The 27,392-nt window shown below is 38.2% G+C and overlaps 1 protein-coding gene across 32 annotated transcripts in view; it reads right to left on the bottom strand.

Moving 5' to 3' along the window:
- The window catches only part of adgrl2a (adhesion G protein-coupled receptor L2a), a 117,722-nt gene that overhangs the window by 9,998 nt on the left and 80,332 nt on the right, over positions 1-27,392 (bottom strand). For 17 of the 32 annotated variants that reach the window (XM_028445714.1, XM_028445707.1, XM_028445710.1 and 14 more), the window contains 16 exons: positions 21,723-22,022; positions 21,011-21,114; positions 20,123-20,308; positions 19,899-19,937; positions 17,204-17,387; positions 16,326-16,448; positions 14,942-15,147; positions 14,114-14,287; positions 11,734-11,943; positions 10,296-10,516; positions 9,577-9,643; positions 3,768-3,859; positions 2,553-2,597; positions 2,243-2,269; positions 933-1,101; positions 580-708 (listed from right to left, as the gene is read on the bottom strand). In XM_028445714.1, coding sequence (XP_028301515.1) covers positions 580-708; positions 933-1,101; positions 2,243-2,269; positions 2,553-2,597; positions 3,768-3,859; positions 9,577-9,643; positions 10,296-10,516; positions 11,734-11,943; positions 14,114-14,287; positions 14,942-15,147; positions 16,326-16,448; positions 17,204-17,387; positions 19,899-19,937; positions 20,123-20,308; positions 21,011-21,114; positions 21,723-22,022 — 2,276 coding nt within the window. The remainder of the gene's footprint in view (positions 1-579; positions 709-932; positions 1,102-2,242; positions 2,270-2,552; positions 2,598-3,767; positions 3,860-9,576; positions 9,644-10,295; positions 10,517-11,733; positions 11,944-14,113; positions 14,288-14,941; positions 15,148-16,325; positions 16,449-17,203; positions 17,388-19,898; positions 19,938-20,122; positions 20,309-21,010; positions 21,115-21,722; positions 22,023-27,392) is intronic. The other 15 variants (XM_028445715.1, XM_028445698.1, XM_028445699.1 and 12 more) reach the window with 3 other exon arrangements.

The raw sequence follows: 27,392 nt of genomic DNA, 5'->3' as shown, positions 1-27,392 counted from the left end.
GCAAACAACAGTAAAAAAAGGGCAAAATGTGCCAAACAATAGTGAAAAGAGGCAAAAATGTGGATCAAAAAGAGGCAAAATGGAAAGGAGTGGTATTTATTGGGCAAAAGGTAGCTTATTTGGATGAAAAGTGGCTAAAAAAAAATGTAAAGAATTTCGATAATTGTCAAAAACAACTTCCAAAAATTGACAAAAAATAGGAAAAAAAGGGATATTTATTGGAAAAAGGTAGCTAAAGTCTGAATAAAGTGACAGAACTTGTTGAAAACGGGCAAAATTTCAAGATTCTCTGAGAAAATAATTAAAATTAAGACATAAAGAGCCACATGTTGAGCATCACTGAATTAATAACAGCTTCTACATGGTGTCTCGGATAATGTAGTGAACTGGACACAAAATGCCAGGGCTGAATTGTTGTCCCAGTCCACCCCTGGTTGGTTGTACAATATCACCTAAAATAAAAGTGACATTTGCTAACCACCTGTTTATCCTAATGGGCTTCAATATTAGAAATAAGCCAATGCTAGCTGGGTCTTGGTTGGTGCAGTGTGTGTGTGTGTGTCAGTGTTGCTGCTCTACCTGTGTACCAGAAGAATAGCGTGCGCTGGTCCGTGTAGTGGAAGTCTTTGCAGAACCGTGGGAGCTCTCGGTGGGAAGGCCTCCGCAGCAGTACGTGTGACGGAAGCACTTGCTGTACTCTTTGCGGACCTGCATGAGCAAACAGGAGTGTGTTTACATAGAGTGATGACTTTACATATGACTTAGCCACAAGCCTGAACCTGGCAGTGTTTGTTTTTTATATCAGCATGAGGCGCTCTGTGAATTCACTATGGAGGAGTTTAAGGTTTGGCCTTGAATACTAGAACTTATAAGCCTTTCACCTTGAGAGAAAAATCAACACATTTAAACACTGCAGATAACAAAGGACTTACTTTTTTCTGGAGAAGGCAGTGGAAAATGAAGATAAACATTCCCTGGAAGGTGTTGAAAATGGTGAAAAGGTATGCCATGACAATGGAGGCCTCGCTTATGAAAAAGAGCCCAAAGGACCAAGTGAGACCCAGTAGGCACAGCAAGGCAAAGGCTCCCATCACCCAGGATCTAAAGGAGAGAGGAACACACAAGAAAAAGACAAAAAAAGAAAATGAAAGATGAAAAGTTTAAAATAGAATCTTAAAGAAAACGACAAAAAACTCTATTTGTTTAAAATTACCAATAGAATCTGTTTTTGCACTCACACCTTCAAAGAGACGACTCTTCCACACCCCTTCCATCGTCCCACCCTGACTCCCTCTTCCCTGTTCCCTTCCCCCTCACATAAGTGTAACACTGCCTCTATTTTTACATTCTCTCTCTAATAAAGTTGTTCTTACCTTTCCTTAGAAAGGGCCGGTGATGGTCACATTTATGCAATAAAATACATTAATTTATTTAATTGCAATAATAAAATGTGCATTGCTGTAGCAAAAACATTGCACTACATATATAGTGTTAACCTTCGACAGCATGTGCAGAGTAGGTCGAAAAAAAAAAAAAAAATGCAAACTTAAAGAAAACAATAAGAACTTGAGAATCTGAACTAGAAAACAATTAAAACATGCTGTTTTTTTCTGTTTGCTGTGCAAAACTGCCCTCTCTTTTTACACTCTCCCTATAAGAACGTTTTTATTACCCTTTCTCGGGGAGGGCTGGTGATGGTTACAATTATGCAATAAAATAAATAAATTCATTTATTTAAATAGAATATAATCTGAAGTACAAAACAATTCCTGTTTCTATTCATCTTTATTTAAACATATACAATATTAACATATTTCTGGTTTTAGGAAGTTTAGAGATAATCTACAATAATAAAAAACATCAACAAAAATGACCTCCAAATAACCCACTGCTAATGCATACATATCCTCCTGTCCAATGCTATTAAGGGAGAGGAAATTCTGTTCAGTATGAACTTTTCCCCCCAAACAGCCTTAATAAGGACCACCTATTTTTATAACACAACCCGAAACAAACATCCACAACAACAACAACAACAACAACGGCAACGACACTGGTTCCACTGGCAGACACAGCGAGGGTGAGCGGTCACAAGGACAATGCAGTGGTAGCATTGGAGCTACAGACAGGGATAGAGACAAGGAAAAGAGAAAAGAGAGGAAAGGCGGAATGCAAGAGTAAAGGAGAACAGAAGGCATCATTTGTAAGCTGAAAGGGAGACTTCTGGGCAACATGTTCTTACTTGATAAATCGTTTATTATCTTCATAGCTAGCGAGCATGACAGGCAGGAAGAGAGAGACACAATTAGATCAGAGCGCACAACAGCGGGGGTTAGTCGGCATTTGAATGAGATAGGCATTTTTTAACTTTTTAGACTGGAAGCAGTAAAAGTAAGACCTGTTTTACTGTAAATACTTTTTTTTTTTTAAACCAAATTTTAAAACAAAGTATTCAATCTGAGGAGTATAAATAATTTACTTTACATCTTCTTGCCCAGTAGGCAATGATAGAATATTTGTAACAATATCTGACGTGCACAGTATGAGCTTACCCGGGCAAATCTGTATTATAGTAGCCGTCACAAACGCGATAATTACTGGTGTGGATAGCAGAACGGAGAGAAGAGGAGAATGAGAGGAGAGAAAAAAAAAGAGGGTATGTGTTAACTTTGCCTTTACAGGCAACATGCAGTGCAGACTGGCACAAACATCACAAAGAAAATGACCACACAGGAACCAACATTATAACACAACTATAGTAAAATAACATGAAAAATACATGAATAAATAAAAGAGCGGCGATATTTATGCCACCGTGTTTTATAAAACTTTCTTCTGTGTTTTTTTTGATAAGGGAAAAAACAACATTTGAAATACCAAGGACGTTTCAGTAAACTGTGTTTTATTTGTATTCCTGACTGCAGGTTTGCCATGTGTTTGTAAAGCTGAAGACTTCAACAAACACAAGATAAAAAACCTTTAAGACAATGTGCTGAATATGATGGAACAGGAAACGCTAAATAAATGAAACTAGCATGCTAGTAAACAGTATCATAAAGGTTAAACAAATAGAAAAAAAATAGGAATTCATATAAAATTATTAAGGGCATGCAGAAATAGGTTAGAGAAGAGGCAAGCACACACACACACACGCACGCACAAGCTGAACCCCAACTTGCAGGAATCAATATTTAAGCTTCTGCTTTATATTAAAACATTATGATCAACATGCAAATATTGCAGGTATTTTTTAATGTCGTATAATACCATGGTAACACGTTATAATAGTAACTAATCCCCAAGGTTTTGTCTGAAATGCATCTATGCTGGAAATTTAAAAAAATGCCTTGCTCATGGGCAGGGCTCCTGGATCTCTTAATACACGCCCAATCTTAACTATAAAATATCCAAAGAACAATATATTACTAACCTACTCAATTGTCTCAATCCAACCTACTTGCTACAAACTGCAGTAGACAAGTGTTTTGATAGGGGGGCGGGGCCAACAATGCTGGTTCGTGACTTACGAAACCACCAAAACGTCACAAACCACCATTCTCAGCCGACAGCAAAAAAATGATTAGTAATAGCCTGTTTTCAACCCATAAAGGCATTCACTCTTTCTTTTTAATTGTTTTACATTATACATCTTGTTCAGACATAAAACTTATGAAAACAACCTTTAAACAAGTTGCAAACACAAAGGTTCAGATGATATACTGCTGATGAAAAGAGGCAGAAAGGGTTCAGTAACACGCTTCACTTACTTTATGTTCTCTAGTCTGCTCGAGTCTGGTTTCAAGGTGGTGGAGTGCTTCACCATTTTGTACATTGTGATCACCAAAAAGATGAGGTTGAGCTGTCAAAACAGAATAATGGCGGTGTTATTACACAGATATGCATGACTCAAGAAATGGCAGACAGAGACAGAAATGGTTAACTTGTCTTCAAGTATTAAAAGAGGAGAGCCTTCAACTGTCTGCATGTCCAGAGCCTAATCCAATAAACATCTATCGCTCCTGGTAGTCTCAGTCGGGCCAACTGGCGCCAAATTTAGTGTCATTCTATATCAATAAGAGCATGGAAATGCATTAAAATCCATCACTGTTTAAAAAAAAACAGCCACACGGCAGCAGTCTGGCAACGTCAAAGAGGCTATAAAAAGTAGCAAGGGAAAGAAGAGAGCCTCTTGTTGTAAGAAACAGCTGCATATCATTTTAAACAGCGAAATGTTATTGTACAATATAGTACCGTATATAGTGAAACACTGAAAGGTATAACCAACGACAAAATACGCAAGGGAAACAGTATATTTCCTTTGATTGTAGTCTGTGGTAACATAAAAACAGAACACAGAGCAAGAGGGGCGCCTGCGTGTACAGGTTGGAATGTGTAAAATCAGGGGTGTCAAACTCCTTTAAGTTCAGGGCCACATACGAACCAGTGTGAGTTTTAAGTGGGCCATAGATTTTAAGTGGAAAAATTCAACATTAATGTGCCCTGGTTTGCACTTCCACGTATAAATGATCTATAAATGATTACGTAAATCTGAGTACATCAGTCCATGAAGGAACTTCACTTAAATTTCCCTGATTTGGGAAATTTTGTCAAAAAATTTCAGGAAAATGTGCCATATTTTGGAAAAATTTAAAGTTATTTCAACAATTTGAGATAAAAATTGACTACCGTCATGTGATATAAACACTAGAAAACTGAGCTATGTAAATAGTGTGGCGTTCAATTGCATTTTTGAATTTGGAAGGGCTGAGATATCGACAACTGGATTAGTTGGTCCTTTACATGTTTATTTTCCATCGTTTTTCCTTTCTCGAGCGGGCCGAATTTGATGCTCTAAAGGGCCGGATTTCACCCCCAGGTCTTGAGTTTGACACGTGTGTTAAATCATTAAGGAATCAGTGGCACGCGACTCTTTGACGTGACTTTCACATGTGTCTGCAGGAGATGTAGCAGTTTTTGTGCTGCAACAAAGGCATGCATACGTAATGTGAAAGAGTATATCTGTGGAAAGAAAAACTTAAACGTGTGCCACCAGTGGAGAAAACCAAGACATCAACAGATATGAAGTAGAAAAGCGACATCAGTGACAAAAACCTTCGTGTCGATGCTGAATTGAACTAAACCGAAGCTGCAAACATTATATTTACAGCACAAAACACTGTTAAATAAAAGTAACAAACAACCAGGCTGACATTCTCTTGGCTGTGCAGCGAACCGTTATCAAAAGACTGCTGCAAATCAATACATCACTTCTCCACATGCAATCAACTCATGGAGCTGCTCACAATGAGGGTTTAAAAAAAAAAAAAAAAAAATGAGAACAGCAAATAATAAAAAAAAAATATATAGAAAAACCAACAGGGACCGGAAAATGGCAAGGCCTTTTGATGTCACAGACTGAACAGCAACTGTGTTTTCTTTAGCAGCTCTCAGACATTTTCTTTTTGTGCGATACGGACGGTAAGGGTGAGGGTGAGGGATTGGTGAGGACTTTTCAAAAAATCTCTTCACACAGCCTGAAACGATGACATGGATCCAATGAGACAGAGGGAGCGGGCTACAGTACTTTAAAGTAACCTAGTAGCATGGCACATGTTCCCACCCCCACCGACATGCTTTTGCAGCCTTTCCCGGGGGGGGGGGGGGGTCCCTCTTTGCTAGAGCGGAGCTGCCATGCCTCCATCCTTCACTCTGTCTCTGAATCATCACTGCCAGTCATGCAGAAGCACCGTGCCACATTGGGACCGAGGAGAAAGCTTTTTTCGAAAGTGGATTGTGTGTGTACACACTGAACTCCAAATGAACTGCTGAGGATAAAATATTAAAGGTGCAGATGGACCTGTCCAGATGATAAGAACTCCTCGAGACGTGTCATGATCTAAGAAGCCTTGTGTTGGAGTTATCTCAAGCATACTAATGGCTCCCCCCACCAGTCATTACTTCCATGTTCCCCTTTCATGGAGCTAATACCTCCTGCGCTCAGAGACACGGCAATCTTTGCCTCAGAGCAAAGATCTAAATGCCTCCACCGCAGCTTGTGTTTTCAGTCGGTTGGGTAACGCTGGGACAGGAAAAAACATGACAATACTGGGTCAAAACCATTGGTACTTGGTGTGGGCAAGGCTTAGCTGCCATGAAGGGATTACACTATAAAATAATTATATTAAATGTTGATCTAAACTTGACAAAAATAGGATTAAACAGAAAGCTTTATTCATTAGTTTAGTTTATTTTTGAGTAGTTTGCATTCTTAACTTTTTTTTTTTTTTTTTTTACAACATTCCCAAATTCCCATAAAAGGAGTAGGCAATGCATTGCTGTCTTAAAAAAGATTGCACTTCTCGTAGTGTTGACCTCTGACAGCATGTGCCGACAAAAAAGAGAGAAAGAGAAAGAAAAAAAAAAGGAGTGGGCTGAAGTTATAAAGCTTATACTGTCTACGCCTACTCCGTAATCAATGTAATAAACATTTACAGTTCCCAATGACACAGCATAATACAGTCTGTATCCAAGATAAGAAACCATACTACAAACATATTGTTGAATAGGATGACCATACTTCTAAATTTACCCAGACATGTCCTCTTTTCACGTCTTGTCCGGTGATTTTTTACAAATTAATTAAATTGCCCAGGTTTCCCAGGGACCTTGAACGCATCTCGGGGCACGCGTTAATATAAAAGACCGTAACTCTGCTAATATTTGCTCTATATGAGAAATTCTACCAGTTTCTGAAAGCTAAGGAGCTGCTCTTTGAAATCAGTTGTGTCATTACTGTAATTTTACTCACACGTGACAGAATCATTAAAAGTGCTGATTTGTTTTGATTAAATCATCATATACGAGGACAAAAGAAAGAGGGAGAGATTAAAGTCGACCAAATAACGATGGATTTAATTGAAAAGGTTATTTATTGAAGTGCATATTTAATGATTATTTACTGTTCTGTAAGCCTTGAGTGTTTTGTTATTGTTTTAATATCTAGGAGGAGATATCTTTAAGAAGGTATAAGATCTTTTTCAAGAATAGATTGTTATATTGCATAATAAAGGTGACTGACTGAGTCACCACTGATTTCAGATTTTTTTAAAGTCTTGGTTATAAAGAGATACATTATTTTTTAAGCCTTATTGACAATAACAACTTATTTATTTATTATATTGTTAACAGAACTTTAAAACGCTCCTTAAATCCCACCTTTAATTACTTGCTTTTCCTTAACCTTTCTTTTACTTTTATTGTTATTTCTTAATATATATATATATATATATATATATATATATATATATATATATATATATATATTTCTATTTTTCTGTATTCTGTAAAGCAAGTTTGAGTCCTCAAAAAAGCGCTATATAAAATTGATTGATAGTATTATTATTATTAGATTCATGAAAACGTGGAGTACTTTGAATATGAGTTTGGCCCATATTTGGATTTCTTTTTTGGAAATCAAAACATGGTCACCCTACTGTTGGAGGTTGTCCAAACTTTCAGTCACCACGATCAAATATTTCCAGCAAGTTCATTTTGTCTTCTTTTTCTAAGTATATGTTTTGTTTTTTCAGACAATGTTTTTCAGGGCATTTTTTCTCCTGACATGTTTCGACTTTCAACTGCCAGTCTCTCATAAGAACTCGTAGGAATACATCAAAGCATTTCACCTCTGAGGAAGACTGGCAGTTGAGAATCGAAACATGTCAGGAGAGAAAAAAAAAAATCCTGAAAAACCTTGTCTGAATAAGCGAAACCTTAACGTATACGAGATAATAATGTAAATAAAGTATTCTGCCCTTGGACATTGATGCAACGACTGGGCTGGAGTGTGATTTGTAAACTCAACCCTTGGGTTAATGGATGCTACCTCCTGAGTTTTGACTCTTCTTTCTTTCTCCTCTGTGACTTTGCATGTTCTACTATTTTCTCTCATTGACAAGGACAAAGGCAATTTGTAGGAAAAAAAAAAAAAAAAAAAAAAAAAATCAGGGTCACAGATTGTGTGGACAAACCTTGCTCCAGCTCTCTACCCTGGGGCGGCCCTCCCTACAGTACTCCATCTCTTTGAGTCAATTGTTGCATATAATCAAAGGAATGCTTTGCTATTGCCAGAACCAGAGCACCCCCCCCCCCCACCCCAAAAAAAGTCATTCCTTCTACACATGATCTCAGCTACAATAAATCAGCTTCTCACAGGGTCAAGATCATATCGAGACGGTCATCACCGCCGGGATCCTGATCATTGTCTCCACAGCAGATATACTTTTCATGTACATCATTATGAGGATAACATTTGATTGGTAAACAATGAGGGTACGGTTAAAGAGAGAATAAATATATTCCTGTGTGGATCACAGAACACTTGCTGTAAAGGTAAGAAATGCAAGCTTGTTTGAAGACATTTTCAGCTGTGGAACTATGAGCTCTATGATTCAAAACATGTACAAAAGGAAGAAGAAAAAAATCAATGGGAACAACAAATGAGTGTCCTTCCTGCATTTACAGTGAACCGTCCCTCCTATCTCCTCTATTTTTAAATGCTACACCGAGTGGCAGTGGCTGTCTTTGAAAAGTCCAGTGAACGAACTCGTCTTTTATTTACTCCCTGTACCACACGGACAAAAAGGCAGTACATTGCTGTTACTTTAAGAGCATGCTCACAGACTTGTTGGAATTTGACATGGCTACCCATTTTCTCTTGTATATTATCCGGAGTCATTGTGCTGCTCAGCAGAGGTCACGGTGTCTCTAGACACTGTACCAACCATTAGGGCTGGATAATAAATACAGCGCTGAACAAATATCACCCATCCTCCCTGCTCAGCAGTGAGGCGAGTTCGCCGAACCTGCTCATCTTCTGGCGTGTATAAGGTCAAAGCGTTATATGGTTTTTGAAGGCCGTGAGGAGATATGTGAGCGAAACCACCTGCTATTTCCTTTTTTTCTCTCCTTGAGCTGTGAAGCAAGAGTCCCTAAGGTCTCATTGTCTGATGGAGCAGGAGATAATAATGTCATGACCAGTAAATAATTGCATGCCTCAATGGGGCATAAGTCAATATGATGATGTATGTCCTTCACCTTTGATGGTCCTTGGCCAAACAAAAAAGGCATTTTTGCATTTCTCCCTACTGACAGTGCCTATTGGCTATTTACAGACATACCAAAACACACACAAAGATGAGAGAAAACGAGTCACACACTCGCTGTATTATAAATAGTTTCCATTTCTATCATAAAATGTTTAACCTAGAGGGCATCCAGGGATGTCTGTAATGTGAGTCATTACATAATGTGTGAAGCGGTGCAAAGGTTACGAGTACATTACCAACTTCTGATCCTTGTCAGGTGGTGAGGGGCATACGAATTGCTGGATGCTTCAAAAATCTGTCCATGGCACTAAATTAACCTGTCATCACGAAGGAGACATGGCGCAGGAATCCTGCTGACTTTTTCCTTCGGTTCAACCCATCTCACTTCCTTTATCTCCTTTATCTCATCCTCTCCCTCCTTTCCTCACTCTGTCAGTCCTGACATTCAAAGGAAAATATAACAGCTTACCATGATGATAAAGGTGACGGGTCCGATAAAACTCCATATGAAATGATTATCCACACTTAGCCAGCACCTGTGACAAACACACCAACACACACACAAACATATTAACTTTCAACAACCCACATTAGTCACAAGACATTAATCCAATCAAACCACTGCTGTTAAAAGGCTAATAAACATGTTTACATTGTTGGTTACTAGGTCTAAATTTGTGATCTTTAAAATCTTCTCTTTATTTGTAGAACTGGTTTTTAAAATAGAGTTATTGCACGAGTCAACATTAACACAGCCGGATAAGGGAGACATAAGACCCCCAAGTCACCTCTCCTAATAGCTGAGTCTTCAATGAAATACGGCCATTAATCTATGTAAAAGGCTTTTTTCTACACTATGCTCATCTCCTTAAGAGAGCATTTGTAAACAAGAGGTCACAGGAGGGTCTTTGGCCTGAAAGGCATTAATGTAGCTGTTCCCCCACCTCTTGAAACAACCACAGTGTTGAGTCTGGCAGCCATCAAATGACATAAAAAATTCAACAGCTGCCCATTTTGACAAAAGAGGTTATGGTAGAGTCTTCAGAAGTAAGGTCGCAGGGCTGATAAGAAGATTTCTTTTAAAGATTTGACATAAACAGACGCAGCAGGAAAGCCCCCCAAAAACTCTAGAGGATCCCGAACGTGTGCTTAGCATTTCTAAGACTGCATTAGCAAAGCTGCACTTACGCTCTTTCTGTCCCATAGCTTTTGTAGTCGATGGCTGCGGAAACGCAGACGACGATAGCGGGGAAGAGGTAACCGCACACGTAGTAGTACTTCTTGCGGGAGTATTCACTCTCAAACACTTCCACAAGCATGAGATACAACTGGACGCCTTCAAGACACATCCAGGAGAAGGAAGCCAAGAAGAAGAAATGAAGGATTCCTGCGATGATGGCGCATCCAATCTGTGATGAAAGAATCAGAACCATTAGAAAATGTATTTTTATTGACATTGTTTAGTGTAAAATATTAGGCGTGTCCAAATCCAATATCGATCAGATATTAGCCTGAAAACAAAGATCGGATTCAAAATTTTCCAATTTTTTTTTTTTTTTTTTTCCAAATTCATTTTTTATTTATTTTATTTAATTGTAGGATACTGTAGATATTATGTTGAAGGTTAAAATGTATGTAACCAATTGGTTAATAATAAATGGGTCAGTTTATCTCATACCTACTGTCGCTGACTATTGTTCTCTGTTTGAGTAACATCACGTGATCAAGCCTTTTCTAACATTCCACACTACACAATAAGTCATTTCATTTTTTTCATTAACCCTCTGGGGTCTTAATACTGTCTTAATACAGTATGTCATGTGAAAGAAAATACTTCTCAGTCACATTTCGGAGGTTCTCCTGAAAATAAATGATACCAAACATGCATATATGAAATATGCTTATATGAAATATAAAGGTAAAATCAAATGCAGTGAAAAAACAGCAAAAACACCTCAGGCCCCAGAGGGTTAAAAAAAAAAAAGTATGTATGATCCATGCTGATATTGGATCAATATCGGTACGCAAGGCTGGAATATCGATATCATATCGGAAATGAAAACGTTATATCGGGACATCCTTATAAAATACCAACAAACAAGTTAAAATATTATTTTTTGTACAGCATCCATGTCTTCTTTTTCTCTCCATCACAGAAGAGCAAAAAAAAAAAAAAAACTACTTAAAACTTTTCAGTTACAGTTTTTAAATATGCAATCATTCTAAACACCATTTCATTGACATAAATGTCCTAAAATGCCATTTATATTCCAAGGTTAGATTTCAGTTTGTCATTTGATGGTAATTGTGAAAAATATTGTTATATTTCCAAGGACTGAAGAGACTAAGTCGGTAAAGCAAAATAAAAAAAATGATATTATACAGGCTCAGCCCTGGTGACTGTGGATCACTGTGGTAAAGGAAAAAGGACATTTCCTATTATTAATAGGGCTGTCCCACTCATGTCATATTGCAGACAATGAGGTAAGGTTGGAAACAAAAACGGTTTAAAATCTCATTTATTTCACTCCTAAAGACGTCGTTAGCTTTGAGGGGGGGAAAAGAGGCCAAGTCAGAGGGAATAAATCAAAAATGAAATCAATAAGGTAAAATCATTGCAGCTTACCTCAGGTTTCGTCATATCGATACCAATTAGGAATATTAACTCTGCAATAAAGAGATTAATGCACAAGTTCTTGTGGATGGTGTTGCGATCGCTCTGCAAGCCTCGGAAGAAGCAGAAGGTAAATATGCTGATGATGAGACAGACGAGGGACACCACAATGCCAACTCGTGTGATGACAGTCAGGAGATACTCATGTGGGCTTCCATTGGTCTAGGGAAGAAATAATAAAGACAACAAGGAAATTAAAACTCTTTTGATACTGAGGGAATCTCGGAATATTCTTAATTACAATCTTGTAAAAAAAAATGGCACCAAAATGTTTTTAGACAATGAACTAATGGTATGTGTTCATTAAACAGAATACAAACAATTGTTGGTGTAATATACTGTATATAATGCAATATGTACTGTATGTATGTATGGTCCTTTGTTTCGAATTTTTTATTTATTTTTTCTAGACGATCAAGCACTAATTGCCCAATTATGTTTACCATTTAAATGTATTAAATTATAATAGAAACTGCAAAAAAACAAAGATCTTAAATATTGGCCAATACTTCAAAGGTCACAATAAACAACAATACGTAGGTTCAGCAGAAAAAAAAAACAATTAGAGATGGAGCAAAAAAGGATAGAAGCGATCCCTGAAAATTGGTCTGAGTCTGTCACAACGTGGGTGAAAAAAAGAAGAAAAAAAAAAGAAACAAAACCTGAACTAAACTCGTGATAAGAATGTCTGGTTCTCCAAATAAAAAGCTCGTCCCACACAGAAGAATGTCAAGGTTTCATGTTAAGCCAAAATCTGAAGTGTGGGAATTTATTTTGCTTGTCTGTTTTCCTTCATTGCCTTTTATTTTGAAAGCATAACCTTCACACCATCCATTTTCCTAAACATGGACCTGCCATAAAACTGCAAATTCACAAAACAGCATAGAAGTAGAAAAACAAGCTGAAAGCTTCTCTGAGTAACCCCACACCACTCTGTGATGATTTATGTAGGTGACACACACAATATCCATGTAAACCCGGAGGAAGCTTAAGGTAAAAAAAAAAAAAAAAAAAAAAAAAAAAAATCACTTTGAAACTTTTGTTCTCCAAACAAGCTTATTGTTGTTTATTTTGTGCTAGCAAGTAGGGTCGGGCATCATTTGAATTTTAACGATTCCGATTCTCAATTTCGATTAATGTTCTGAACGATTCTCGATTCTGATTCTTTGAGTTGTGCAGGTGAACAGGTCACATATTTCACAGAAGATTTTTTTCATTTGAAAAAGCCTTTACACAGGCCATTTTTATTCATTCACTTAGTAGATAGTGGATGTGAAACTAAATGCAACAAACTTAAACCCTGGAGCAGTCATGTGACAAATCAATCAACAGTTCTTGTTGAGGAAAATTATTATTATTCTGGCAACTACGTCCTGCACGACCTAGTCACTCAAAGTTGAAAAATTAGATTTTTTTAAGCGACTTCAAGCAACAACTCCCACGGCCGTCACTGTCTGTAGTGTCGAGGCAGGAGCCCCTCCCTCCCGTTACAGTGAGACAGCTGCAGCAGAGGGCTGTACTACACTTCCTCAATTTACCGGGGAAAAATTAAAGCTGTTAACTTCTTGAATAAGCCTACATTCTGGGTGAACTCATCCTTTTAAACCGTAAAAGCGGTGCTGTCAATGATATGGCCGGAGAAGAAGTGATCAGCCCTCTCTCTCCCCTGTCAGCAGCTTCGCAGACACAAACACACACACACACACACACACACACACACACACACACACACACACAGTCTGTTCCCTGGTCGTCACATCACTGGAGCAATGAAGTGACCAAAAGCGCCACTGTATTAAAGTGACTTTTTTTGATTTTGCAAATTCGAGCAAAAAAAGAATATATATATATATATATATACAGTACATCTTTATTTTTTTAAAATTATTATTATTTATTTATTCTATTTTATTTTTTTCCCACCACAGTTTTTTCTGACTTTTTCGCATTCCGTCCTTGTGGGTTACCGTAGCGCGATGTGAGCCAGCCAACAGTGTTTGTCTGACTCACAATCACAAAAGCTGCTTAAATAGCCATGTGTTTTACTGTAATGTGCAGTTTTTTTGCTGAAAAAAATAACAAGAGCCGTTGTGTGGAGTCAGCGTGGACAGACACACCTCCTCATGAATATGCATGAGTAGTTTTAGAACTGCTCAGAAACTCACTTTTCAGAGGGCTAAAACTCTGGAAAACAGGCGAGTTTGGGAAAATGAACCCCAAACACTATGTTGTTGGGGTTCTTAGGACAAATGGAGATGAGTGAAAAATAGCATAATACTCGAGCTTTAACTTTTTTGAAGAAGTAGCAAAAAAACGTCAACACTAAGTTTACCGTGATTTCACGATGAGCCATGAGAATTGCAAAGTTGGTGAGATGACTGCATGAGCAGGTTGTGTGTGTTTTATTGGAGTCCAGGAGTTTGCAGCCTTGGGTGGACCAGTGGCCCATCATGCTTCTCTCTGAATAATTCCAGAAGGAGCAATTGGAGTTGAAGTAGTGCTCCATCTGCAGATAACAAGAGATATGGTTAATTGTCCAAATAATTGACTTCCTGAAATTGAAGCACATGTAGAACACAGAGGCCATTTATCCCCTACTGATACAAAGTATTTTTCTGCACTGATATGGATGGAGATTTTCCTCACTTCACATCTCTTATTAGAGCTCATCATATGTTGTATCTCAGTTGGCACATGCTTGCCAAATCAAGTGAAGCGTTGTTGGGTATGTAGGCCCTTGATAACAGTGAGGCGTAATTGTTTGAGGGCATGTCTTTGGAACGGAACAATTTCTCTGCTAAAGGATGGAGACAGTCACAGCCCTCTGGGAACTCTAGTGACAACTTTAAAAGATTAAAGGTAATTGGTGCTCCAGTAATTCCATGCTAGATTGTAGGGCTAATCTAGGAGTTAATTTCCCTCACCATAAAAGAAAATGGGTATCATTTATATCCCTATGTTGATTAAAGAATTAGTTTTCATTAAGAATTCACTTAGGTTGTGGAGACTCCTTTAATTTGATGTTTAATGACTTAAATAAACTGCCGACTGACCTAGCCAGACATTTAGAATTCAAATTGCAGATCTCTGTCTACTCTGGATGTTCCCTCCTGGTGTTTTTCAATATGACCCGCTAATATATTCTAGCAGGAAGACTCACATCAATGTGCTCCAGGGTAAAAATCACTGGCTCATTAATGAACACGCGGCTGGACTCCTTGTTGATTGAGGCTGCAATGATGTCTGAGTTGACAGCCACAGAAACGTTACGGCCATAACCTTCATTGGCCATTTTGATGGTGGCGTTTTCGGTGCTCAGGAACTGGCTCAAGTTTTTGTAGAGCACAAAAACCAGTTTGGCCACACCTGTAGAGGGCAAGAAGGAGAGTCAACATAAAAACATTTCAGCCTTTCTTTTGACAGAGGAAAACAGTTATGACTAATAAAAACAATGTGTAATAATCAATAACTTCATTAAAACTAAATTAGAATATCCAAGTATTGCATTAAATGAAGGATTAAAAGTTCAAATATGTATATCGCGATTTGGCGATATATTGCAATAATAAGTCACAAGATTCTAAATGCATTCATGTCAATTTTTTTTTTTTTATTAAAAAAAGTTTTTTCCATTGCAGGAGACAATGTTACTGCACAAAGAAGTGCGCTGAAACCTGGTCATATTGACCAGCTTGTGTTTTTTTTTCAATAAAAGTACTAACTTTCTGCATTTCTTTGTTGTTCTAGGCATATACGTACCTCAGTTAAGTTGTACTAAAGTCATGTTGCACTAAAGTCAAATTTGGTTTAAAAGCCACAGGCAGATTGTATGTTATTTTTTTATTTTAAGTTTTTGGCACATGGCATGTTAAAGCCAATGTTATGTTCTCATTCATGAAGGTGTACACATTTACAAATTAGTTGTTTCCTAAGTCATATATATATATATATATATCGCAATAATCACCTTATACTTTGATATTGGGATATATTGTATCGTATGAATCGTATCACCAGATGCCAGGCAATACACACCCCTAGTTCTAACTAATATCTCAATAATTAGAACTAATACACATAAAGATTATGCTGGGGTGCCTTCATCAACTATCTTGAGAACACAGGCACAATGCAGCTGTTGGTCCTCTGCAGAGCCCACATTACTCTATAATGCTCGATATAGACTGATGTAGAACTTTAAACCTCTCCATTCAAAGTCATTTATTTTTACATTATTTTTTTTTATTTCATTTTATTTTATTGTATTTTTTAAAATTGATTTCTGTATTATTATTTCTGTATATGTGTATATATATATATATATATATATATGGGTATGAACACAAGAAGTGTGTTATGTCCTATTTGTCTGTGTTTGATATGTTGGTTGTGCACAGAGATAAATAATTACGTGTATGTGTAAAACTGTTGTTCAAGAACAAAAAAAACCCAAAAACAACAACACAATAGCGTGCATTCATTATTACGGGTGCTACAGACTACTTTGCTACAATGGCTATTTCTGCCATGCCACTTGAGCTTACCATTGCGACTGTTAAGTTTCACCGTATTGGCTGACAGGTGGATTGAGATCCCACCCTTGCTGGATTGTGGGAACTTAAAATCTTGGACCTGACCATCAGTGCTGAGGACATACACATCCAGGACTGAACCCAGCAGACAGGAGTATAAGGAAGACAAAGAGAGCAATGTTTGTTAGGTATTACAATGAATATAATAATAATGACAAGTAATGATGAGTTTTTAAATATCGTAATATGATGATTAATACTAGATACCGAAAAGATCCCAACAAAACATAACACAGATCACACTACAATCCGTTATTGCGATTATTATTGTGCTTTCTAATCATAAATGTGCTAAACCTTACATATGAACATTCAGTAGTGTGAGCAATAAAAAATAAGACGGTATTGTTCATTTGAAGCCTGAACTAAGCTGAATAAAACAATACTGAGGGAGAAACAACTGGCTACACGCCTCTTTTATTGCACCACCAACTAAAGAAAAATAATATCAGGGAATGAGGCTGAGGACAAACTATGTAATTTTTCTGACTCTACAGCAGGCTAATGTTCACATTAATGTATAGACTTACAAGGTCTCGACGCATACATTTATAAAGTAAGCGTGAGCAATCAGAGAATCCAGTCTATTTAATTGTCTGGTATTCATCACTTTGTCAGTAAGCGACTCGTTTCACCTAATATGCGTTGTTTTTCCTCTTCCCTCGAGGTTTAAATGCTTATTATGAAAACAAAGTTGCTTTTTTATGAGCCGGCCTTGTTCTCTTATCACAGGAGTTATGCCTTCATTACGATATAAGTAATCAAATTTGCTGCGCTCGCATCCGTCTTAAGTAGTCGTCAGCTGCTTACCACATTCTCGGCTTACTTACTTATGTTGTCTGCAGGAACTTTAACAATCGCAGGCTCCATGAGGTTGTCGGCGAGAACAAAGGCCCCCTCCTCTAAAGTATCTAGTAACATGGTGGCTGCGTGGGTCTGTTCAGTGCTGTTCATGTCATGCCAGGACTTCAAGGCTTCTGGTCGCAGTAGATTATCTACTGTATCCACAATAGCCTGAGTCACATGCAAAAACACAAACAAACAGAAGCAATCACTTCAGAAGGTTGAAATAAAAAACATGCACGAGAATGAACTAAGGGAAAAACTCTCATCTGTATGAATTTAAAACAATATGAATGTAATGGATCACATGTGAAATAACTATTCTAATAGTACCGTCAGGGTTGGGGTCAATTCAAATTCAAATTTCAGTTACAGTTATGTTTTCAATTACCCATGTTCAAATACGATTACAGTGACCAGCATTTTTTTCCTCAAAAAGTCAATTACAATTAGGTTCTCAACTACTAAAGTTCAATTACAATTAATCACAATTACTGAGCCTGAAATAAATCACCTAATAAATATAGACGTTCCTCTTGTGTTAGCATCTCTTAAGATAACAGGTCCTAAATCACCTGTAAAACAAATATGTATCGTCTAATTTCGTTCCAATCTATTGGTTAGGCTTACTAATCAATGAAAATATAGATTTTAATAACTTTGGTGTCAGTATACGCATAGATTAATTTTTTTATAAAATGTCAGGAAAGCTTATTATATTTAGTATTACATTACTACATATGTGTAGAACTGTACATAGAACTGTAACATGGTTCCCCAGTTTTGCGCTAAAATAAAATGGACAATTTTTATAGAATTTTCATGGAAATTCTAATTACAAAGTCAATTATCTATACTCAATTACAATTGAAATATGATTATGACAGCAACAAACTTTTAAAATGACAATCCTAATTACGCTATCAATGTAATTAATTATCAATTACGTGATTACAATTATAATTTTTAAAGCTCTATCGTCTATTAAAGAGGAACCTTTGACAGGTGCTCAGAGGTGATGCTTGTCAGTGTCTTAAAAAAAAAAAAAGAAAAGTGAAATCAAGGCAGACACTTAAGGACACACTTTGACAGAAAGTGCAAATGTCAAAGTGGAAGGAGCGGAGAGACTTTTAATTATTTAAGGTGGGGACTTATTCAGCCTTTTGGAACGTGGCGTAAATTTCGACGGAGCAGACAATGTCACATAATTTCATTCACGATTTCTAAAGAAAATATCCGTCAGTGACGAATGGATCATTTCCCAATTATCGTTGCTCCCGCTCTTGTGGCTCAAAGGTGAGCGACAGAATATGACAGCTGATGAGCTCTGTCCCAAAATCAGTCCTTTACATCTGCACGAGCAAAGCACAAATATACTGTATGTGCAAGTTCAATTTCAAACCTACGTGGGACAATATTAGGGCTCCAATGAAATCAGGGAAATGAATCAAATGAATGAGCATATGCAAACTAAATCAATCTAATGTATCCTTTATTGTTTCCTTGGCATTAGTGTTTGCTAGTCTTACATATTTCTCATCTGAAGTCTGATGGATAAACAGTAGATGCATGATTCAGAAAATTCACCAATTTATTTGGGGAATAATCAAATTGATGTGTATAATCATGTAATGGAAACTAGCGACAGCTGGTGGATAACACCGTGGTGGTGTGTGTGTGTGTGTGTGTGTGTGTGTGTGTGTGTGGGGGGGGGTCTGGCTGATGTACGACACCGCTGGCTAATCTCCTAAAATTATGGATCTTTTCGTGCAAATAATGGTCGGAAAATGTTAGTGGGTAGTTGGATGTATGGTATGATCCTTTGCTTTTGAGTCTGCAAAACAATTAATTAGCTGATGAGCTAAATCGACTTAAATGCCTTCCAAAAAGAGGGATGTGGATTGAATAAGACAGTGGACGTGGGTGGACCCCCATGATATCTTTAATAATAGAGGGATAGAAACATTGGAAATGTATTACTGTGACATATCTACTCAGTAGAAGTAATTGTCAGAAAATATATTGTTTTGACCTAAACTGACATTAAAAACCAGAAATTTGTGCAAATATTAGCCTTTCAATTCAGAATCAAATGATTTAAAAAAAAAAAAAAAAACACCATTTGTCCTTGAGGAACAAGAGACACATTTTTTTTTTTTTTTTTTTTTATCCACATGCAATGAAAAGTCAGATGATGGTTCTGAGACATAGCGTGGATTAATAAATCTCATTTGCAATTGTGAATTCACGAGCGCAGCATACTGCAAAAAGCACATGTAAAAAAAAAAAAAAGCAGTAAACCCTTTATCAGATGAATAATGTAAGAACAGGATGTTTACTTCAGCTGTGTTGCAAGCATCCAGGCATGCAATCTCATGTAAATACAAAAGGGAGAAAATACGAAATGAATGGAAAAAAAAAAAAAGAAAACAACTGCCAATGCAAAGAGAGCAGGAATAAGAAAAAAAAACAGAGACAATATGTTGACAAAAAGCTGCTTCGCAATTTCCCAGTGACTTCAAATACAAGGTGTAAGAAACAAAACAAAAAATAAATAAAAACTGGAAGAAAAGTGCGTGTGCGTGACAGTGCAGAGGGTGCATGCTGCTGGTTTTTGGGCTGGGGCAAACACAGTGATAAGGGATTAGATGGGACAGCAGCGAGTGGAGTGGGCTTTAATACCTTCATGTATGCCCTGCATGTCCTTTCTCGTTTTTGAAGCTTTTTTTAAAATTAGGAAAGAAAAGAGAGCACATACATAAATCGATACACATAATTTGTACATGTATATATATATATATATTTTTTTTTTTATATATATGTGCCGTCTAAGCTTAGAAACTGATATCTAACCAGTTCTGGTTTGGTACTGCTCCTAAAAATACAACAACTACTTCAATGGTTACCTTGTTGAAGCTGCGTCCGGCTGAGTCCTTCTCGCTGGGTCTGAGCTCCTGCAGCTGTGCATCCAAGATGTCCACAAGTTGCTCCATTAGACGCACAGAGGAGCTGACGTCCCCAGCAAATATAGGGCCTTTGGTGTGCTTCGCTAACTCATTGGCCAAGTTAGCTGCGTTTTCACCGCTACGGATCTGCACGAGTAAGGAGAAAATCACAATATTCACAACAATAAAAGAGGATGAACGTGGGAAGGCTCATATGAAGGTCTGTTTTTGGCATGAAATTACATTTTAAAAGAATCTTTGAAATGCCAGTGTTTCTTCCTTTAAGCGGGGGAAGTTGCTGTGCTGGCAGTTTTTTTTTTTTTTGTTTTTTTTCATCTGCGTTTATTCAAAAAAGGAATAAATAAAACCTGACGCAGAGACAGCATCAGAAAGAGCTCGGGTGTGCCAGCAAATGACAAAGCTACCAATTGTATAAAGGCGGTGCAATTAGTACATGATGATGGATGCATATGTAATCTTTGTGTCTCAGCAGAATTTTATTACTATGGTGTTGTTACTGGAGCTTTTAATCAGATTGTAGTGTACATTATTCAATTGTTGAATCCTGTGATTTTTTTTTATTTTCTGAATTGATTTGGTTTTTTTTTGCAAATGTTTAATCAGATGATAATCTGCAATAATTCTACTCCTCTGAAAACACAGCAAATACTACTACTGCTACTTTCCAGCTAATGTGACCCTGACTTGTTTTTCTAGTTTCTTTTTTTAACCAGAAGTCACCGATTCAAGTTGCTTTGCATGCAAAGGTATAAAAAGAACCCCTCAGTAATTTTGGTAAATGCATTCTACCTTGGGCGAAAAACAGTGAGAGCTACAGCTCAGACAAACCTTCTGGGCGACTTGGTTGACCCAGTGGGAGGTGCAGTTGCTGAGATCAGGGCCCTTTGGGTGCCAGTCCCCAGTAGAAAGGACACATAAATAAGACGCCGTGCCTTGCAGGAAAAACAAAAGCATGGGTGTCAAGTTCATTCAAACTTGTTTTTGCAATGAAATTGTTTACGCGACACATAAGACAACAACTTCTGCGGACAACGTTGCATCGAGGTTAAGCAAACAAATATGCACGGGAACAAAATTGGAAATATAAATATAACTGATCCAAAAAAATGCAGGGAAAACACAAGACAAACAAGAGAAAAGGCCTATTTTTGAAAATATTTTCAGTATAATTTACAGTTTTTTCCAGAAAATGGCAACAGTTACTTCTGTACAAATTAAAGTCTGAAAGAATGGGAAAGTGGTTTCACACAACCGAATGAAAAATGTCCCCGTGGAGGCTCCCTGGGAGACAGCTGAGCCCGCCAGTCTACAGCACTGAGGTTACACATTGCTTTATCATGTTTCCACTTAGAATGGCACAGCTAAATATGAACTCCATAACAGTTGTCACAGAATACACAACGCGGGGGCACTTTACAGATTAGACATTATGGCGTAAAAGAAATATCGGACAGATCACACAAAATCAGGAATGCTGTCTTGAGATGCTTTAGTTAGTGTTGGACACGGTGAGCACGTGAGGGGGGAGAGCTCTGTTTACCTCGGGTTCCCTTTGGGCAAGGTCGCTCCACCAGCATGCCTCTCTGTGTCTGAGGCCACATTATGTCTCTTTTTTCAGTGGCTTTGCAGAAACGCTCTGGCAAAGGAAAGGACTCCAGGGATGGAGGGGAAGTAGTCTGCGGGATTACAGGAGGTGGCTTGGGTGCCCCCCTGCTTCCTTCTTTGTGCCCAGCGGTGGTGGTAGTATTGAACACACCCCAGCGCACTGTGGTTGTCGTGGTGGTGGTAGTGGTCGTTTTCTGCAGCTGAGAAGTCGTGGTAACTTCTGATAGAGGCGGTGCTGGGGAGGGGAGGGGCAGACAGGGGAAGAGATTTAGGTTACGTTTGTTCATTGGTTACCATTTTTTCTGCTGTTTTATTCCCACTGGGAGAACTCCATCTGTCATGATGCACCAGCGTAAATAAAAATAATAAGCAAATGGTAGCTTGACCTGTGCAATTGGAGGTCAGCTCATTAATGGGGCACCCCTGCTAAGCGAGACGTTAAAAAATACACAAGCCATTTTTCAAAAGCTTGACCCCGGGTTAGACAAGATTCTTTGATGCACTTCTAAATCTTAACCCTGCCTCCTGTACGCTACATTTCTATGTTCTTCTCTCCAACAAGTTGAACACTGAAATGCTTATACATCAAAGTGCCCTGTTGTGTAAATTACTGCTAAGTGCTTTGTGCAACAAGCGTATTTGCTTTCCCGTTGACTATGGCTTATTTAAGGCACTCAGTCTGCAGCGAACAAGACAATAATTACAGCAACATCCTCTTGTCTGGCAATCATTTTTTGAACGGGAGATTTTTGTGGCATGGCTGATTAAATTTCACTGGAGCAACTCCGAAACTGTATGGGCAGCCACGGTGTATAAGAACATCCATTTTACAGTTGTTTCTCACTACATCTCACACTAGGTGTGCAGTAACTCATGCAACACTCCAGGCAAAAACAATACGTTTTGTCAGAAGTAAAAAATAGTGGAACCTCATTTAGCAAAAGGCCTGAAGAAAAAAAAGATACAGACAAGATTATTTTTTTTTAGGGGAATAAACAAAAGAAAGTCTGTAAATACATTCTAATAAAGTTTGACAAAAATTATATTTCAAGCAAGAAATATTGAGTAAGAGTCTATAAAAATGTGTGTTACATGTGCACATTTTGAAGAGATATGAAGAAAAAAAACAAACAAACATTCGTTTGGTTGAATTCGAAGGGACACATATAAGCCACATCAAATCAAAGGAACCCTGATTGGAATGCAATGTGCATACTGACTCTAATCACATTTGAGTACTTTGATTCCCTCCATTAAGCTGCCTGTCGAGCATGCAGAGAATGTGAAGAGGTGGTGTTGAGCACAGTCACTCTTAGGAGGAGAAGAAGAAGAAGAAAGAAAAAAAAAAAAACTCAGAAAAGAAAGTGTAAGGAGGCAGTAACTGAAGGAGGAAAACAAAGAGAGGCAGGGGAATTTAAGCCACAATCAGAGAAATGGCATATATTTCCTAAAACAACCGGACTAAACTCAATAAGCTTTTCGCCTTACGGTGAATTGAGAGACAGGTGAAAGTCGAATCCAGGCAGCAAACCCCCCCTAAAGTCCACTTTGCCATTGGATAATGAGTCTTGCTGATAGCAACCTCCACCTTCCCCAGCACGTACGCACACAACACTTTTACTATCACTGTCGGCGCGACGGTGTAGATGAGAGGCTTCAGCTGAAGTGAAATCGCCTTTGAGGTTTGGCTGCTACCTGGGGCGAATTAGACTCTACTGACCAGAGAAGATGACACTGTGTGCTCCCTCCTGTGGTGGGCTATGGAGCCTCATACACACAAACACAGTCATACATACAGGAAGGCAACATGTTTTGACACTGAGCTAAACTCAAGATTTTTTTTTTTTTTGGGGAGGGGGGGGCGTGCTAGCTTCACTGTCTGCCTCTTGTCACCCACCCCCCTCTTCTTCTTACCCGTGTCTTTTTACTCAACAGTCAAATTCAGGGCTGCACACACAGCCTGTCAAAGCTGTAGAAAGACAACCTCTTCTTAGTGTCCTTTCAGCACTACCATTTACCTGGCTGAGGGAAATGTCTCTGTTCTGCACCAGTACACTTTTATTGCTAGAACTTTTTTTTTCCCCCCATCTGGTTTAGAGGGTGTTCAAGTTAAAAGAAATCTGCAGAAACAAAACCACGCGATGCTTTAGTTTCATCCAAGGGAATGAATGTGTGGATGTGTGCACTTAATATATAATTATCTTTAAAACATGTAGGTCAAGTCTGTTTGGCCAACTTCCAGAAGATTCCAGAGAAACGCAGGGGCCCAGACCGCAGTAGGTTTCTCATTTCCAGAGTATGAAAGATGATAATGATAAGATCCGGGCCTCTATAGGTGGGGGGTGGGGGGAGGGGTGGTTGGAATCCAGACAGAAATAATATAAAAATGAATTGCAGTTCGGAAACATGATTTACGATAAAGGGCTCCCAACTACAGACTATAAATCACAAAGGCATCGGCTGTAATCCAAGCACATTCCTTTAGCATGTTGGCTAACAACTGTATCTTGTCTACAACTCTCATTGAACAGGGCAGCTTGTTATAGCACATGGGGAAGTTGGATTCAGTCATCTCGCTTCAACATTCATAAACAAAAAAGAAAAGAACCAAAGTATTTGAAGTCTCCGTCTGTTGTTTTCGTTGCTACCTTCCCCCCACAGCATAATTGCAGCAATAATTAATGTTAGAGTCAATTATTAGAAGACTATATCTCATACGTGTGCTCTCAAGAATGTTTCTTTCTATCACAAAGACATTGCCCAGTACAAGACAAGATCACTTTTGGAAAATATGGGAAAACACTTCCCGATCAAAAAGAAACCTTGCTTTTATTGTTTTAAATATGTCTGTTAGGATTGTACGAAATATAAAACGGCTGTATTAAAGAGAGTATTAAGGATGAGAATTACTCGGATGAGGAACTATTACATTAAAGAGTAAAAAAAAAATGTAATCCTTTCAGGAGGTTTCATGCCATGTTAATGACAAACTAATCCTATAACCTGAATACATTAGAAGCTTACTGTATGTGAATGTGGACTATATTTCCATGAGATTCTTGTGACTATTAAACAATGCCGACTCTCTGACCACCACTTCTTTTGTTTACATACCGTGTCAGCCCATAATCCTGCCAGCAATACGGTACAATAATCTTGTTACCTCTCTGCTTCGGCGTGGTTTAAAATAATCCAATGAATTAACCTTTCGGATTAAAATGGACGCCCCTTTCAGGTAGTCATTTCTTTACAGAAATGTCCAAGTGGATGAATTTAACTCTACACACTGTGAGCAATGGTTATTGATTTTTTTTTTTTGTAGAGCTGCAGCAGAATTTTCCAAAAGCCTTTCTGATTCATGACACGTACAGGGTTTTTTTCTGCCTTTCAGTATGGCTACGTTGGTCTGACACACCACTGAATACATTTTTTTTTTTAACAATCACTCTTTGATTATGACAAAAGGAACAGATCCCAGGTTTGGGCTATATTGGAAAACTAGGACAGGATCCTTGATTATTATGTCTTTGCTGCACTCAGCCGAAGGGTAAGCTTCAATTAGCTGTCATAGTCAAGTGTTTGGAGTGATATTCTCCAAAGCGCCGCCAATAGTCAGGAAAGACTTATTCATCATAACCTCTTTGTGCGTTTCGCCGCCTACACACAGTTGCACTTGAATGTATCACAGTGGTTCTGTTATTACCACTGGGGTTAGAGGTCTTGAATTGATGACAGACAATGAGCTGGGAATCCAGGAGAGGTGCATAGCTTGTTGAGTGTTGTCGGAGCATATGCACACGTGTAAGCACTCAAACACACACACACACACACACACACGTACAAGGTCTAGATGAGGCTATACCAGGAGTCCATATGCACGTTGAAATGACAAATGAAAGCTGACAGGATGCGTGTCTTTTATATTATGCATAATGGCCGCACTTTGAGTAGGCCCTGCGTGTTTGTTCATTAGGGTAATTTTTTTTACACATTATCGGGTGGTGTTTATCTGTGAGGGAGACAAGGAGGGTGAAGGGACATACATTGATCAACTGGTTAAGCTAATTTAGCACATTAAAAAGACAGTAGAATGATTGACTGTCCCTTCCCCTCCTCTGTCCAGGAGAATTCAAATGAACGCGTACATTTGCCTAAAAGATTTCAATGTTTTCATTACGTTTACAGCAGCCACACCAAAACTGGAACCTGGAACCCAAGGGGAAGACATCTCGTTTAAGCTAAAACAGTATTTTTTATTGTGAAAGCTAAGTTTAAACTAAATACTGCATGTTTTTTTTTTTTTTTAAGTTTAATAACTACTTGCAAGAGTCATGTGGTATTGTAGTGGTTAGCACATCTGCCTCACAGCAAGAAGGTCCGGTCTGGAGTTTAAATAAACCCTAGGGTCCATCCTGTGTGAAGTTTCCATGTTCTCCCCGTGCTTGTGTGAGTAATCCGGACTCCTCCCATTATCCAAAAACATGTACGTAAGGTTAATTAGCGTGTGCCCTTACAAGTGAATGGAATGAATGAATGAACTATTTCCAAATTAGGAGAATTAGCCAGAATAAAGAAGCCAGTGAGTGAAGCCTCTACATACACAATTTGAAGTTTGTTTCAGATTCCAGCATTTTTTTTTTTTTTATTGGCAAGGACAAATTAAGCTAAAGTTCATTAATAGTACAAATTGTCAGCTTCTGAATTATTTTTTAAAAAGCGAATAATAATAATATACATTTCACTGCGCTAAAGCAACTGAAAGACCTCATCTGTATTGCATGGCACCCTCCACCTTCTGTGAATACAGCCATACATCTAGGTTCATATGGAAATGAAGCCGTTGTTGAGATGAGACATGCAATGATTTATAATACATTTGTGATGCATCTTGATATCTGCCAATAACAACAATAATACACAAAGGAAATTGGATTACATATCTCTCGCTCCGCATTTGTCATAATGGAAGGAAACTTGGCACGTGTTTGCTTGTGCGCGAGCTGTAAATATCAGGAAAGCTGAGTGAAATTTCAAATAATTTCCCAGGAGTCACCTCCTTGTGAGGAGCGAACACTACACTTCCAGGTGAATTTAGGTGGATTATGTTATTGACTATCACGTTTTAATATTTTTTTTTTTGTCTTACTCCAAAAGTCGTAGATCACAAGGACACAGGGAGGCCCCTCCCACTCACGGCCAAGCAAACACTGCCATACGTGCAAACACATACACACATTTGTGTGTAATCCTTCACACACGAAATGACACCAAAGTATAGAGAACAGACATTGCAGCTGCCAGACTACTGCTTCATCCCTCCCTTTCCCCCCTGCTGCGTTCTGTACAAGACGTGCCTCAAATTTCAAGTATTAGCTCGAAATGTGCTGAGCATACAAATACACCCTGCTACACAGAAGACAAGAAAATGTCTTTTTTGAGTTGGTCTCATGAAAACATAAAATAATAACTGATGCAGACCCACATTTACAAAGAATGAAGAAATAATTACTCCAACGGTTACAGTATTCAAGCCTGTGCAACATAAATCTCCTCAAAGGCTCGTGTCAGGGAGTGACGGGGACCATTGTGATGTCTGAGTAGTAAT

Source organism: Gouania willdenowi, chromosome 4 (assembly GCF_900634775.1).
Source record: "Gouania willdenowi chromosome 4, fGouWil2.1, whole genome shotgun sequence".
NCBI classification, from domain to species: domain Eukaryota; kingdom Metazoa; phylum Chordata; class Actinopteri; order Blenniiformes; family Gobiesocidae; genus Gouania; species Gouania willdenowi.
Note: the sequence above shows the minus strand (reverse complement) of the source record. Positions and strands in the feature narration are given on the sequence as shown.